Genomic DNA, 13,831 nt, shown 5'->3' with positions numbered 1-13,831 from the left:
GGCCTAGCTGGTGCCAGTGACCACCAACGGAGGCAGCGTCGCGGGTTGATTACGTTACACCCAAAGATTGCCGGCTCCAAACTGGTTTCCCACGAGAATTTTAAAAGCGACTCGTTCTAAGAAAAGGAAAGAGCCGTGAGACCCTCCAACTGCCCGGGGAAAGCAGGTGTTGTCTGGCAAAGTTCTCGGTCCAAGTGGCCGGCGACTGATACTCAACGGTCCCTTGCCTCACGGCGCGACGACATTGCGCGTGCGCAAGCTTCTGTCAAACGCGCGGACGGAGGCCGAGAAGAAAAAAGGCGGGAGCCGCCAATTCCAGGTGGAGCAACATGGCGCGGGAGGATGAGATGCAGGAGTTCACCCGTAGCTTCTTCCGAGGCCGCCCGGACCTCAGGTGCACCGGAGGTTGGAGTTGGGGTTGGAAAGGGTAGGGGCGGGACAGGGACTCCGTCGTGACACGTGTTTCCGCAGCACGCTTACGCACTCCATCGTGCGGCGGAGGTTCTTGGCTTATGCGGGCCGCGACCACCTGGAACCTGAGGAGAAGCAGGCGCTGAAAAGGCTAGTGGAGGAGGAGCTGCTGAAGATGCAGGTGTGGGCGCGAGTCTGGGCCACCGGAGTCAGGGGTTGTGACCAAGGAGGAGGAGCCTAAGAGGGGTGGAGCAGAACACCGCCTGCCTACACGTTTTTACTCTCTTGATGCACACACAGGTGGATGAAGCGGGTACCAAGGAAGAGAGACGCGACCTTGCCAAGAAGGCGAAGAGGTCTCCCACCACCGGCCGTGATCCAGAGAGAAAAAGGTTCCGTTTGAATTCAGAGTCAGGTTAGTGCCTTCCACATAGTTGGCGCATCAAAAAGTATTTATTGTGCACGTGTTATGCTGTAGATGAGGGCCGTCGCCTGTGAGTTGGGAACTAGGAACAGGGTGGACTACTGCCCTTCCCTCCATCTGTCAGAGCAGGATTCGAGGCAGCCTGTCCTAAGTGGAGGAAAAAGGGACAGGAGGAACCTGTCCTAACATTCTCTTCTTTCCACATTCCAGAGCCCAGCTCTGCAGCCTCCAGTCCAGACTGCCTCGGCCCCCCAGCAAAAAATGGGATGACAGCAGAAGTCAGTCCAGCTGAGCATGAGAGTCCAAAGCAAGCCTCAAAGGCAGTTGAGCAGAGCAGTGATGAAGAAGAACAACAGAGGAAACTGAATGCAAAGATTGGATTAGAGAAGGAGGTGGTGAAGGAGAGTAGTGAGGAGGAGGAGGAGGGCTCTGCCAGAACGAGCAAGGTCTGGAAAGAGAGCAGTGAGGAAGAGGAAGATGAGGAAAATGAAGGGAAGGAGGAGGATGAGGAGGAGGAGGAAAAGGAGCCCAAGGGCAGGACTAGGAAGAAGCCTGGGACAAAGAATAAGCAGGCACAAGGCAAGGCCTCAGCCAGTAGGAAGCAGGCCAGGGAGGAGAGTGAGGACAGTGAAGAGGAACGTGCCCAAAGGACAGGAAGGAAGGTGGAGGGGAAGAAAGGAACTAAAAGCCATGAGGAAAGTGAAAAGGAGAGTGAGGAGGAGGAGGCGGCCCTAGCCAAGAGGAAAGAAAGAGAGGAAGGGGATTGGAAACCCAGAGCTCAGGGCAATGGAGGAAAAAGTTCCGTTTGGGAGAAGAGGAGCTGTAAGCAGAAAAGCAGGGCAGCAAGACTGCTGGGAGACTCAGGGGACAGAGAGGAACAGAAGGAAACAGCAGCAGCAGGCAGTGGGGATACCAGTGGGGAAGATGAGGAGCCCCTGGTGCAGATGAAGAGCAAGGACAAGACCCAGTGGAAGGGTGAAAAAAGGCAGAGTGGGAACAGTGAGGAGGATGGGGAAGATAGCTGGAGGAAGGTGAAACCAACTACTGGAAAGACAGCCAAAGTGGGCAGTTTCAACAGTGAGGCAAGTGACTCAGAGAAGGAGGTGAGTGACAGCCAGGCAGAGGGGAGCCCCAAAAGGGAGAGGAAGAACCGCTCTTCCCAGAAGAGCTCCAAGAAAGGCAGGACACGAAGCTCCTCCTCTTCTTCCACAGGGGACAGTCCAGAACCCAAAGGTGGGAAGGTGAGAGTTAAAGATGGGGTGGGATGCCACCATTAGGGAAGAGGAAGAGCCTGACTCAAGCCCAGAAGGTTTGGCTTTCAGCTGTTGCTTTTCCCTGCCAGGCTGGCTCTGGTCGCCGTGGTGAGGACCACCCGGCTGTGATGAGGCTAAAGCGCTACATTAGGGCATGTGGTGCCCATCGAAACTACAAGAAGTTGCTGGGCTCTTGCCGCTCACACAAGGAACGCCTGAGTGTTCTCCGGGCAGAGCTGGAAGCCCTGGGCATGAAGGGTGAGGCTGGGCATGTCCTGGGGGTTGCTGGAGAGGGCCTTGGCTGCTGGGGAGGAGAGGATCACAAGTTTCTTCTGCCCCAGGTAACCCTTCCTTAGAGAAATGTCGGGCCCTGAAGGAACAGCGGGAGGAGGCAGCTGAGGTGGCCTCCTTGGATATTACCAACATCATCAGCAGTTCAGGTGAGGGGCTTCCTCCTACAAACCAGGAGCAGATGTGGAGTGGACTTTCCCATACAAATCATATCCTGCCTCCTCCTCCCCTCTAGGCCGGCCACGTAGACGCACAGCCTGGAACCCTTCAGAAGCATCCCCACCAGGGGAGCTATACCGCCGGACCCTGGACTCTGATGAAGAGCGGCCCCGTCCCCCACCTCCAGACTGGTCCCACATGCGTGGCATCATCAGCAGTGACGGGGAGAGCAACTGAGCTCCAGCTCCTCCACCCCCTGGTCCCCAGGAAGGACTTTCCACTTGTAGAAAGCATATGTAGCAACCCCCCCGCCCCATGTCTGCAGAGCAGAAGCAGCCTTCTTCAGAGAAGACCTGTAGCCTGCAGGGACACAAGTTATTGGGATCCTACTTCTCAGCTCCACATTCTGTTTAAGGTGTTTACAGGAATTTATTTTTTAAGACTCAATAAAGGAGTGTTTGAATCACCTCATCAAAACTGGTGCCCCACCCTCACCTGCTATGCTTTGGTCCAGGAAGCTGAGTAGCAGCCACTGCCCCCCTGGTCTGGTTCCCTTTGATTTCCCCGGATTCCCCGAAGTCCTGGCCTCTAGGCCTTGCAATCCAGTCTGCCACCAGGCTTGATCAGCACGGCTCCCTCCTCCAGCCTGACCAGTGGGCCCCTCTAATCACCTTTTAGCTGTGTCTGATAACCTGTGCCTAATTGAGAGGAGAATCCAAATAATTGGCCTTAAGAATGTGATGCACAAAATGAAAGGACTTGGGAACAGCTGTTGTTTATGCCTGTCTTCCCCCTTCTGGAAACAGCCACTTACTTCATGGGCTGACTCTGTCAACATTGAAGGGGTGGGTACAGGACCTAGACCCGACCAATCTAGAGCACCCCCGGTTTCTGGCTACCGATCAAACCAATGAAGTCACTTTAGGACTGCTGCTGGAATTCTTGATGTTGAGGTTGTTGGTAAGATATAAGTCTGGAGCTGCCAGGGGCCTGTGGGTGAGGTGAACCTTCTAAAGAAATCTGAAGCCAAAGCAAAGGGAAGCAGAGGGCCAGTCTAATGATTTTTGAATCTTTGAATCTAGTCATGTTCAAAGTCAGTAAAACCACTGAAAATTTTAGTTACACAGCCCAGAAAGTTCTTTTTTTAAATACAAGTAACACTATCACCTGCCACTGAATAATCCTTAATATACACCTTCACAGAAAGGGTGAGTCCTGGGATCTGTTAGAATAACCAACAGTTTATTAAAAGCTTGCCATGGGGCTCCGTGCCAGCCCCGTAGCTGGGAGGAGCTCCCATGACTGTTCCCAGGCCTGGGAGCAGCCCCTTCGAAAGGTTCTTATCTTGTTTCCCTGCCCCAGCTCTGATCTCAATTTAAAAAAAAAAAAAAAAAGATAAAAGACAAGACGGCACAGGACGTCAGACAGCAATGGGGGGATGGAGACCCAGGCATCCTGACCCCAAGACCTCATCCTGATCCTTCTTTCAGGAAGGCCTTTTCCTCCCATTCTCCCCACCCCAGACCCCAGACCTGCTCTGCAACATCCCAGATCTGGGGGGCCTGGCGTCCCCAGTCCGTGGCCCCATTCCAGCGGGTAGTATAGTTCTCTTTATATAATATATCTAGACCCACCCTTCCCCTCCCCCAGGGGACTAGATGAATATTTGACACGTGTATCTCCCTCCTTTCCCGAGGCCATGATGGAGAGAGACCCTGGCACCATGGTGGGGAGGCAGGGGCTCCTGGTCAGCCTTGAGGCACCTATGCCCAAGCTGGCCTTGGGCCACTTGCCAGCCCAAGAAGCTCATGAGATGAGGTTTAAGGGGAGCTGGAGCCAACATCCTGTCCCCTACTCTTGGGTAGACCTTAGGCTTATAGCCCTTCAGGATCAGGCTCCACCCACCCGTCTCATTCATCTGCTCATCCACCTTGTACTTCAGGAATAGAAGTGGGAGGAACCATTGAGGATGTGGGAAGCAACACTGGTGCTGCGGCTCAGAGGCCCAGGCACTGCGGCAGCAGGTGGGCCCACATTGTCACTGCCACTGCCCCCTGAGGCTGCTCGCCGCAGAGGCTGGGGGCTATTTCTTAGCAGCAGCAGGGCTCCACCACGGGGGGTCCCACTCTGTGCTGGGGGTCCCAGCCAGTTTGGGGGTCCCGGGGGAGCCAGAAGAGAGGGCTGACGCCAGGCTGGTGGGGGCATGCCTGGTGGAGGAGGGCCGTGGCTCCAATGTGCCCCTGAACGGGGAACAGGACGGGAGGGCCAGGCGGGGGCAGGGGGTGGAGCGGGATAGCCCTGGGCAGCGGCCTCAGCTGGGATGCCCCCCAGAGCCATACTGGAGAAGCCCAGCCGCATGCTCTCAGCATCGAAAGCCTCGATCTCACGGGCCTGCCGCTCAAGCAAACTCCGTATTCGCTCAGAGCGCCCTGTCTGCAGGGCCAGCAGCTCCTCTTCCACCTGGGGCGCCCAGAACAGAGGTTAGAGGGTCCGGGGGTGGGGGCTACCCTCCCCGCCCCATCCTGGAGGCCCAGCCCTCTTACCCGCTGTTCCAGCAGTGCCCGCCTCAGAGCTACTCTCTGCTCCAGCTCCCGTAGCTCCCTCTCGTGTTGACTCTCCGTGCGGATCTTGATCTTGCTCTGGTAGGCATTGAGCAGCTCCAGCTCCTGTTGAAGCTGCTGCCGCAGGGCCTGGAACTCTGCCTCCTGGGTCTCATCAAGCCGTAGCTAGAGATTAGGAAGAACAAGTTTAGGGGCTTCCTCCCCCACCCCCACGATCCTCCCCTGCCCCAGCAGGCCTGGGCCCTAAGGTTTCAAGAAGCAGCCAGTCTCAACATCTATCAAAATGAAAGGTCGTCATACCCTGTGACACAGCAATTACACTTCCAGGAATTTATCCCCCAGGTATACTTGCACATGTGCGCGAAGGTGTTCATTGAAGCGTTGTAATAGCAAAATACTGGAAACAACCTAAATGTCCACCAATAAGGGATGGGTTAAATATATTATGGTACATCCATACCATGGAAAATTCTATTCTCTTAAAAAATGAGATATGTGTACTGACATGGAAAGATATCCAAGAAGTATTAGGTGGAAAAAGAAGCTAGCGAACAGTATGTAAAGTATGATTCCATTTTTGTTTAAAACTTTTATACAGTTTTCCAAATATGCATAGGAAAAAAATCTAAAACACTAATTATTAACAACAGTTACCTCTGGGAGGTGGAATTAAGTGAGGGAATGGCAATGAATAAGGACACTTTTACTTTTTACACTGTGTTATTTTAAGTGGCCCATTCCAGTGTTACGTGTGATCACTTTTAGACAGCAATCTTCAAAATCCTCCAGAAGTCTGAGCAAATTGGCCTGAGGGCCACAATCATTTGATTTGATCCGAGTTCACAAATTAAACTAACTCAGGCCCAGGAAAAAATTATAGCCACTCTTTCCTTGGTGGTTCTTGGTGGAGTAAGCAGGCTGGCTTTTTCATGACCTTAAGAAAATACTTAAGAGAAATAATAAAACCATCGTAGAGAATACCAACAGTGTGAGAGCATCTGGGTTTTCCAAGAACAAAAAGCCCTATCTCTGTCCACACCCTCCACTTCCGCTGCCCACAGCTAAGCTGGAAATACAGAGGCCAACTTCCACCATGCTCCCTCCCTGGACCCCAGGCCTCACCGCCTGTGAGCTGAGCATCTCTGAGATGGACTGGTCGTACTGTTCCGCTAGGATTGCCAGCTTGCGAGTCTGTTCTTCTTTGAGCCGCTTAAGGAGGCTCTTGTGCTGAGCTTTGGGCGTCGTCTCCAGCAAGTGTGCCCGCAGAGCCTTGTACTGCCGAGTCTGGATCTTACACGTCTCCTGGAACTGCTTCTTGATCTGCAGCTCCTTAGACTATGCAGTGGACGGACCGAGGGGAGATGGGGGCAGGGGGAAGGAGGAGGAGGAGGAGGAGGAACAACCAGGGGAGAGGGGGAGAAAAAAGAGAGGAGGAGAGGAGACAGAAACAGAGACAGGGAGAGGGAGAGAAACAGAAAACATGTTAGACAGAGGGGGCGGGGGGAGCTGTATACAGACAGACATGGAGAGATGGGATTGTATTGAGAGAGATCAGGAAGATTCTCAATGAGCAAGAGATGCAAAGAAAACAAGACAGATTCCAAAAGCATGTTCACAGAGTTGGGTAGAAAACTCACAAGAAACAGCAGGAAGAATTCATGGACAGGGAACTAAGAATCTTTAGAGTACTGAATACATACAAGAAACTCTGACCATGCAAAAGAGAAAATATGACCTTGAGGTAGAAGCCTGTGAGCAGATACAGAATACGTACAAGAGTGAATGAGAAAACCACATCAGTCAACACCCAAGGAAGAGAGCAACACAGCTGAGGAAAGACAGAGGAAGTCCCAGGTTCATCACCTCAGGGTGGGAGGGAGGGAAAAAGGATAAGCATCCAGCTAAGAAACGGATAAGAAAGGGTGGCCCCATCTCCGGCCACGTAAGGGAAAGGGGCAAAGGAGGTGGCCAGAAAGGGCCTGACAAGTTCAAAGGGCCAGCAGTTGCCACCCTGACCAGATCTGCACATTCCAGCCCGGCCCCTCACACACTCGGCTCCCACTCCAAGCCCACAGCCAATCCCATTTCCATAGCCCCCACGCTCTGCCTGGGCCCCCGAACTCACCACCCTCTACAGTGGACGGTTTGCAGGCCCATCCCCCAGCCCTTCAGGGTAATGCCTGATGCCAGGAGAGAAATTCAGCTCCCAGACAGAAGGGAACCACATAGGGAATGGGTTGGGAGAAAAGGCAGGGAATGAGGACAGAAGGACCCAGAACCTAAGGACTCTCTGGAAGGAATCCACAAACGGGAACTGTGGGACCAAGAAGCTCTGTGGAAGCTCAACAGGGCCCAGAGCCTGGAGCTGGTAGTGGTCATGGTGCAACGAAGCTATGAAGGTAGAAGATGAGGCTGAGGAGTGAAAGGGGTTGAGATAACGTAGATGGGGTGAAAGTCATGGAACTGGGGGCCAAGGGTCCAGATTGGGGGCATACCGGGGAGGCTAGGCGGCAGGACAAAGCAGACAGAGGCAGCCTGGGCCAAAGGTACAGTTCCGCTCAGATATTTTATTTGTGTTTGTATTTTTCTTTTTTTGGTGGGGGAAAGGGGACAGGTTGGAAGGGAGACAGAAAAACAAAATCAAAGAGAGAAAAAAAAACATGACTCTTCCCACCCACTGCCACCCCTGGCCCCAGGCCTGAGTCGATGAGGGTGAGGATGAGCACACACACAGCGGGAGAACAGCAATAACTTAGAGTGGGGGAGGAGCATCAGGAGAACACAAAGTATAATCTCCTGACTCCACGGCAGAGGAGGCTGCCTGTCTAGAGGCCCAAAGGGCTAGGGGGTGAGGTGGGGAGGCATACCGAGGAAGGAGGGGTGAAAGGGAAGAGAGGCCTGGGTCTGGAGAAACTTCACTGACTAGTGGGAGATAAAGTGCTCAATGCTCTTAATTTGGGCTGGGAAGAGCTAGAGTTGGTCACCTCCATGGAGGCAGGGACCGGGACTGGCGGGGTCGGGATCTCCGCCCAGCCTGAGTCCCTGGTGGTGGCTGATGGGAGGCAGTGGGGCCAATCCGGCGCTGGCTGCGTGGTAGTAGCCGGGGGATACGGCTGGGCCTCTCACCTCGAAGCAGGCCCCAGCTGGCCAGTGTGTGGATGGCCCAGGGGGGCAAGTGGGAGGCTAAACCCTGGCTGGCCTGTGCTAGGCGCCAGTTCCAGCCCTTGCACAGGGCCCAAAACCTTGCCAACAGGGCCAGTGGGTGTCGGGCAGTGCGAGGATTACCCCGCCGGGGCCCAGGGACAGGGAGACGGCTGCGGAAGCCATCCTTGTTGGTCTTGGGGTAGAGTGCAAACAGACCGCGGTCACCCACGGCCCCACAGCCCTGCAGGGCCCGGAAGGCCATGGGTGACAGACGCAGCAAAGCCCGCAACCATAATCGAGAGATGCCCCGGCGCAGCCGGGGGCCCTGCTGCCGCACCCATTTGCCCCCAGCTGCCATAGCTGCCAGAGGTAGAGCCAGGCCTGGCCAGGCTAGCAGCCAGGCAGCCCCAAGGCCCAGAGGGACACCTATAAGGCCTCGGCGCCAGCTCAGACTCAGGACAGCCCCCAGTGCAGTTCCCTGGGCCAGGAGTAGGAACAGACTGGGGGGCAGGTGCAGAGCTGTACAAAGAAGTAGGTAGGAGGCTCCCAGGCCCACCAGCCCCACTTCAAGGGCCAGCAGCGCTGCCTGCAAGCCACCCCCACCCTGGGCTGCCAGCAGTGGTAGCAGCAGAAGTAGTAGTAAGGGCAGGAGGCCAGAGGAGGATCCTACTGCAAAAGAGAGGCCAGCCAAGAGGCCATGGGACAGGAGTCCAGGGAGCTGGCTAGCAGGGCCAGGCCTCAGATGTGTTGGAGGGGGCTCAGGGGGGATGTCTGGTGAGGGACAGCCATCTCCAGGATCCCTCGGGGTCCTAAATGGAGCCCCCTCCTCCTCTTCCTCCTCCTCCTCAGGGACTGGGGTCAGTGCCGGACCCTGGACCCAGCCAAGCTCAAACTCCTCATCCAAGAGGCTCCCATCCTCCTTCCCCCACACTCTCCATGCCTCAGACGCCTCCTGGCCCACAATGCTCCTCTCCTGGGGTGCCAAGGATGGGACTCTAAGCTCCTCTGTCTCTTCCTCAGGTAGACCCCAAACTTCCTCATCAACCAAACTCCTATGTTTTTCTGGACTGGGACTAGGGGTTCCTGATTCTTCCCCCAATATCCTCTGCTCCTCTGGTTCCAAGGTATCCCCTTCCTTTCCCAGAATCCTTCTCTCTGGAACTGCTTCCTCCTCCTCTCCCAGAATTCTTTGGTCCAGGACTGCCTCCTGGCCAGATGAGCAGGGCTGCTCTTCTCTAGGGGTGCCTGTGTTGGATGGTCCCAGAGCCCCAGGAATGGGGAGCGGGAGGCCCGGGGGACGCTGGCCTGCACGTACTTTGAGGCTCTTGGGCTGCTGGCGAACCTGGGCTGCATGCTTCTGCCGCAACTCTTGCTCACGCCGCTTGTTGTACTCCAGCTGGTTGCCCAACTCCGTCTGGTGCTGCAGGCGGGTGAGCTCAGCCCGAGTGCGCTGTACAGCTTGGAGCTGCCGTAGCTCCAGCTCCCGTGTGGCCTCATGCTGCCGTAGCAGCAATGCACACTCCAAGTCCTTCTGTGTCTGTTTCTTGTTCAAGTCCTAAGGCAAAAGGGAGGCAAGGGCCCAGAACCTGGTCAGGAGGCCTTGCTGATGTTAAGGAAGTGAGAGCCCCAGGACTCCTTGGCAGAGGCAGCTAAGGGTGAGGAGATGAGAGGTGTAGATGAGAGGTGGAAGGGAACCAAGCTCCAGGCTGGCCTGGGAACACTAGCAGGGTCTGATGGGCATGAGAAGCTGAAGGGGTGTTGAAGAGAAGCTGAGCCGTAGCATGAATGAGGGCAGAAGGGAAAGATGACCACAAGTGAGGCAAATGGAAAAGGGGAGGTGCCTGGGATCTGAGAGGGGAACAGGGGATGGGATGGCCTACCTCTCGCAGCAGATCCTGGTCCAGGCTGTGACGAGCCAGCAGCATCTTGCGTTTGTACTGGCGACACTGCAGCTCAAAGTACTGGCGCTGCCGCCGTAGCAGCCCAGCCTCCTCCTCTGCCTGGCACTGCTGTAGCTGCTCCTTCTGCCGCAAAAGCCACTCAGCCTTCTCCCGCTTGGGTGTGCTGGGGTTCTCCTGGAGCTCCTAGGAAAGGGCAGTGGGGAGAGCAAGGAGGTCAGGGCCTGCCTCACCCACCATCAACCCCACTCACTGCTGCAGCCCCATCCCACCTCCTTTAGCTGCTCCTTCCGAAGTTTGTAGGTTCTCTTCTGCGCTTCCAGCAGGGCGGCCAGTTCCTTCTTCTGTTGCCCGAGGATGTGCTGTTGGAACTTACGCTCCTCAGCTTGGGCAGCTCGCGCCTCTTTTTCTCCGATGGCCTGGTGCCGCCGTGACAGCTTTTCTGCCTCAGCCCCAAAGCCAGCCCGCTGTGCCTCGAGCTCCCGCTGCAGCCGTGCACTATGCTCCTCACGTTCACCCCTCAGCCTCGACTCCAACGCCAGCAGCTGTTTCTGGTGCTGTCGTCGCATACGCTTATAGCCGCTCAGCTGCTCCCGCAGAGCTGAGTCCTGCTCATGCTCCTGGATCTGTCGGCTGACCTGGGTGGGAGAGAGGATGAGAAGTGGGGCACAGCCCTGGACTCCATTTTACTAACCTACATAGTCTTCACACTCCATGGGGGAAGAATATTGGTTTTAGACTCATGGGTTTAATTCTCATTTGGTATCTTCCTCACACTTAACCTCTCTTGAGCCTGCCACCTCAACTGGATAATGGAGTCATCACCTACTTCACAGGCTAATGTGACTGAATGAGACAATAAAAGGTGCTGTGCACAGGGTCTGGTGTAAAAGTAGGAACAATTCAGATTAGTTCAAAAGAGTAAAAGAATCAGACAGACCTAGGCCCAGATCCCAGCTCTGCCACCTACTAACCGTTATGTGACCTCAAGCAAGTTAATGTTGCTAAGCCTTAGTTCTGTTAAGTAGGGCAACAATACCTCCTCATAGGAGGCTGTGGAGACTAAGTTTGATACCTATGTAATAGTGTCTAGAACACTGTGAACCATCAAGTGTTGGTTCCTTCCCCTTCAGCAAACACTGAAGACCCTTTGCAGCCCAGGTAAGGAGGCGGAATGTGGACCATGGGATGTTGGAATAACAAGAACACTGGGCCTAGATATCCTCTTCTGAAGTTTGAACTAGATCCCATTGTCAAGGGGTGATATCAATGGACATATATAGGTCTCCAAGGGGATTGTCAAAGCTTACAGCTAAACAAGAATGTAATATAAAAGTTTATTAAAAGTATCAATGAAAAACTATGTTTTAGGAAAAGTCTACCCACTTTTTCCTGTGAACTGAGAAAAAGACCACCATGACTAGATTTTAGGAGAGAACCAAGGTCCTGCTTACAGCATTTGAGAACCACAAAGGTGCTTGGCGAAGGGCCTTGGGCAAGCAGCTCCTCTGAGTCACAGCTGTCTCACCTCACAAATGGGATCATAACCTCTCCCTCCCCAAATAGCTGGAAGGATTAAATACAGGCATGTGCATAGGCCTGAAAGCCAGTTACAGGTACAGGCAGATATCTGTACGCTATCCCTGCCCTCTAAGGGCACAGAATCCAGCAAACTAGTCATAATGCTGTTCAGGAGCACCACAGCACAGGGATATGAAACACCTGGCAGGCCAGGAGCCTGTAAAGCACTCCAGGAGATGCTGTTTAAGCCCAGCCACAAAAATGGAGTGAGAGTTTACCAACACCCACAAAGGGCAATGTGACTGAAACAGTCTGTTGGGAGAAGGGGGTGGGGTGAGGTGAAAGGGCCAAGATGAGAACACAAGAGAGAGCAAGTGAAGGTGGCATCTGGACTTAATGATATACCACAGGGAGAAAATCATTTCTGGACTTAGATAGTTTGGGGCATCCAGGCTGAGGGAGGACGGCTACACTTACCAGGGAGGCAGTACGGATGGTGGCAAAGTGGTCCCGATTGCGGCAGTAGGCCCGGCGACGGGCAGAAGAGGTGGTAGAGGTGGGAGCCGGGGCTGCAGGTGGCTGGAGAGGGCCTGGGGTCATCTCTGGCTGGTAGGGGTCATCATACAGGTTGTCAGAGCCCTAGGGAAGAGGTGTGGAAGGAATGCCCAAGGCTCAGAGGTCGTTTTCGGGCACAAAGGGATTTCCCTGGATACTCAATCAGACTTAAGAGAAGGAGTAGTCACACTTGGGAGGGAGAGCAGGGAACCCAGGTGATTCCTGAGCAGGAGATCCGGGGCTCTGCCCTGCCGTTGTCAGGCCTACTCAGGGTGAGCTCCATACCGGCAGCCGGTGGATGATGGAGCTGTGGGAAGTGACTGTGTGCTCCCCTTCCTGCATCATGGCCATCTCCCGGGCTTCAGGGCCTTCCTCCTCCTCCTCCTCCTCTTCTTCCTCTTCCTCTTCCTCCTCGTTGTCAGAAGCATCTGCTAGGCTGTTGACGGAGCTGCTTTGGCTGGAGGCGCTGATGGACATGCTGGGCACTGAGTGGCTACTCTCTAGACTGGTCAGCGTCCCAGCCCGGTGCATGTAGGGCTCTGCCTCCTGTGGACAGGACACAGGCTGCTGGGCAGGGAAAGGGGATGACAAGGGGTGTGCACATGGAGGTAGCACAAGGAGACAGAAGGTGTGAGGAGGGGTAAGGAAGGGGAGGCCAAGCAGCTGCTGGGAGGCAAGCACAACATCGTGGTGAAGAAGGGTGGCAGGGCAAGCTGGGTCACCTCCTCCTCCTCTGGGGCCTCAGCGCCAGGGCCATTGGGTGCCTCTTGGAACAGTATCTTCTTCATCTTGCGGTACTGCAGGTTGTCCAGCTCCCGAACAGCATCCTTGGTCCTCTGGATTAAGTCCATGATGACTGTAGGTGGCCGCTCCCGGAGCACAAAACGGTGCTGGGGAAGAGAACACTGAAGTCTGCTGCCAAGCACACCCTGAATCCCAATATCCCATGGATTGTGGCATTCCCTCTGGCCTGAGGTACTCCCCTGGGGCCCATGGCCAGCACAGGTTGACGCTGGCCTTGTCCCAACTCCTCCTCCTACATTAATTTTTACCATCCATCTCTACTCCCCAGACAGTCTCTTGTTTCTCCAGGAATGGCTGACAGGTAATAGCAGCCAGGAAATACGGATTCTAGTCCAAGTCCTCTATCAAAGTGCTGTGTGTTTCTAGACATGTCATTAGGCTTCTCTTGGCCTCATAAGGCATCCCACAATTACAAAACAAGTAGGTCAAACTAGACAATCTAAGTCAGTTCCCAAATAGGGGTCCTTAGGCCTCCATGGATCTCTGAAGGGAACGGGGGCCCCCTTTACTTCTGATAACTGAAAATCACCTAAGGGAAATCATACATTTACCCATGACAAGGCTGTACAGACTTTCGGCTTGAATTACATCAGATCAGTGTGGTAACCCTGGTTATTGCACACTGACCAGAAGCTCTGGCTGGCAATTATATACATCTTTGATTAATAGAAGATGAGAAAACAAATTACTACTTAATAAATAAATGCAGTCTGGTGGACAAAATTCTGCAAAACAGAGTCCACTCAGCACTGGGCGTGGGGGTAGGAATTCGTAAATGAAATTCTTGGTGGAAGAAGAATTGGTAATCAC

The 13,831-nt window shown here is 54.4% G+C and overlaps 2 protein-coding genes across 7 annotated transcripts in view; one reads left to right on the top strand and one right to left on the bottom strand.

The window, feature by feature from the left end:
* Positions 1–259: 259 nt before the first annotated feature.
* Positions 260–3,015, top strand: HIRIP3 (HIRA interacting protein 3). Its single transcript, XM_074346105.1, has 7 exons — positions 260–394; positions 472–592; positions 712–826; positions 1,046–2,076; positions 2,178–2,346; positions 2,430–2,528; positions 2,615–3,015. Exons 1-7 carry the CDS (start codon positions 330–332, stop codon positions 2,773–2,775), a joined length of 1,761 nt encoding a protein of 586 aa, XP_074202206.1. The 5' UTR covers positions 260–329; the 3' UTR covers positions 2,776–3,015.
* A 744-nt stretch (positions 3,016–3,759) lies between these two features.
* The window catches only part of TAOK2 (TAO kinase 2), an 18,103-nt gene continuing 8,031 nt past the window's right edge, over positions 3,760–13,831 (bottom strand). The window contains exons 11-19 of one of the 6 annotated variants that reach the window (XM_010972502.2): positions 12,940–13,107; positions 12,503–12,763; positions 12,140–12,301; positions 10,414–10,779; positions 10,124–10,327; positions 9,559–9,798; positions 6,222–6,434; positions 5,082–5,264; positions 3,760–4,998 (exon numbers count right to left, since the gene is read on the bottom strand). In XM_010972502.2, the coding sequence (XP_010970804.1) occupies positions 4,477–4,998; positions 5,082–5,264; positions 6,222–6,434; positions 9,559–9,798; positions 10,124–10,327; positions 10,414–10,779; positions 12,140–12,301; positions 12,503–12,763; positions 12,940–13,107 (2,319 nt within the window). In that variant the 3' untranslated portion in view covers positions 3,760–4,476. Of the gene's footprint in view, positions 4,999–5,081; positions 6,963–7,646; positions 9,799–10,123; positions 10,328–10,413; positions 10,780–12,139; positions 12,302–12,502; positions 12,764–12,939; positions 13,108–13,831 lie in introns of those variants that run through there. The other 5 variants (XM_045508354.2, XM_010972503.3, XR_012500295.1 and 2 more) reach the window with 5 other exon arrangements.

This window comes from Camelus bactrianus, chromosome 18 (genome assembly GCF_048773025.1).
Source record: "Camelus bactrianus isolate YW-2024 breed Bactrian camel chromosome 18, ASM4877302v1, whole genome shotgun sequence".
In the NCBI taxonomy this organism is placed as follows: Eukaryota; Metazoa; Chordata; class Mammalia; order Artiodactyla; family Camelidae; genus Camelus; species Camelus bactrianus.
The sequence above is the reverse complement of the archived record's forward strand: the minus strand, read 5'-3'. Positions and strand labels throughout refer to the sequence as shown.

Excerpts from the sequence above, each read along its gene's own strand:
- HIRIP3 (XM_074346105.1), top strand. The coding sequence starts at position 330 with ATGGCGCGGGAGGATGAGATGCAGGAGTTCACCCGTAGCTTCTTCCGA. Across the intron at positions 395-471 it reads CGAGGCCGCCCGGACCTCAG|CACGCTTACGCACTCCATCG; the intron begins GTGCACCGGAGG and ends GTGTTTCCGCAG. Across the intron at positions 827-1,045 it reads CCGTTTGAATTCAGAGTCAG|AGCCCAGCTCTGCAGCCTCC; the intron begins GTTAGTGCCTTC and ends TCCACATTCCAG.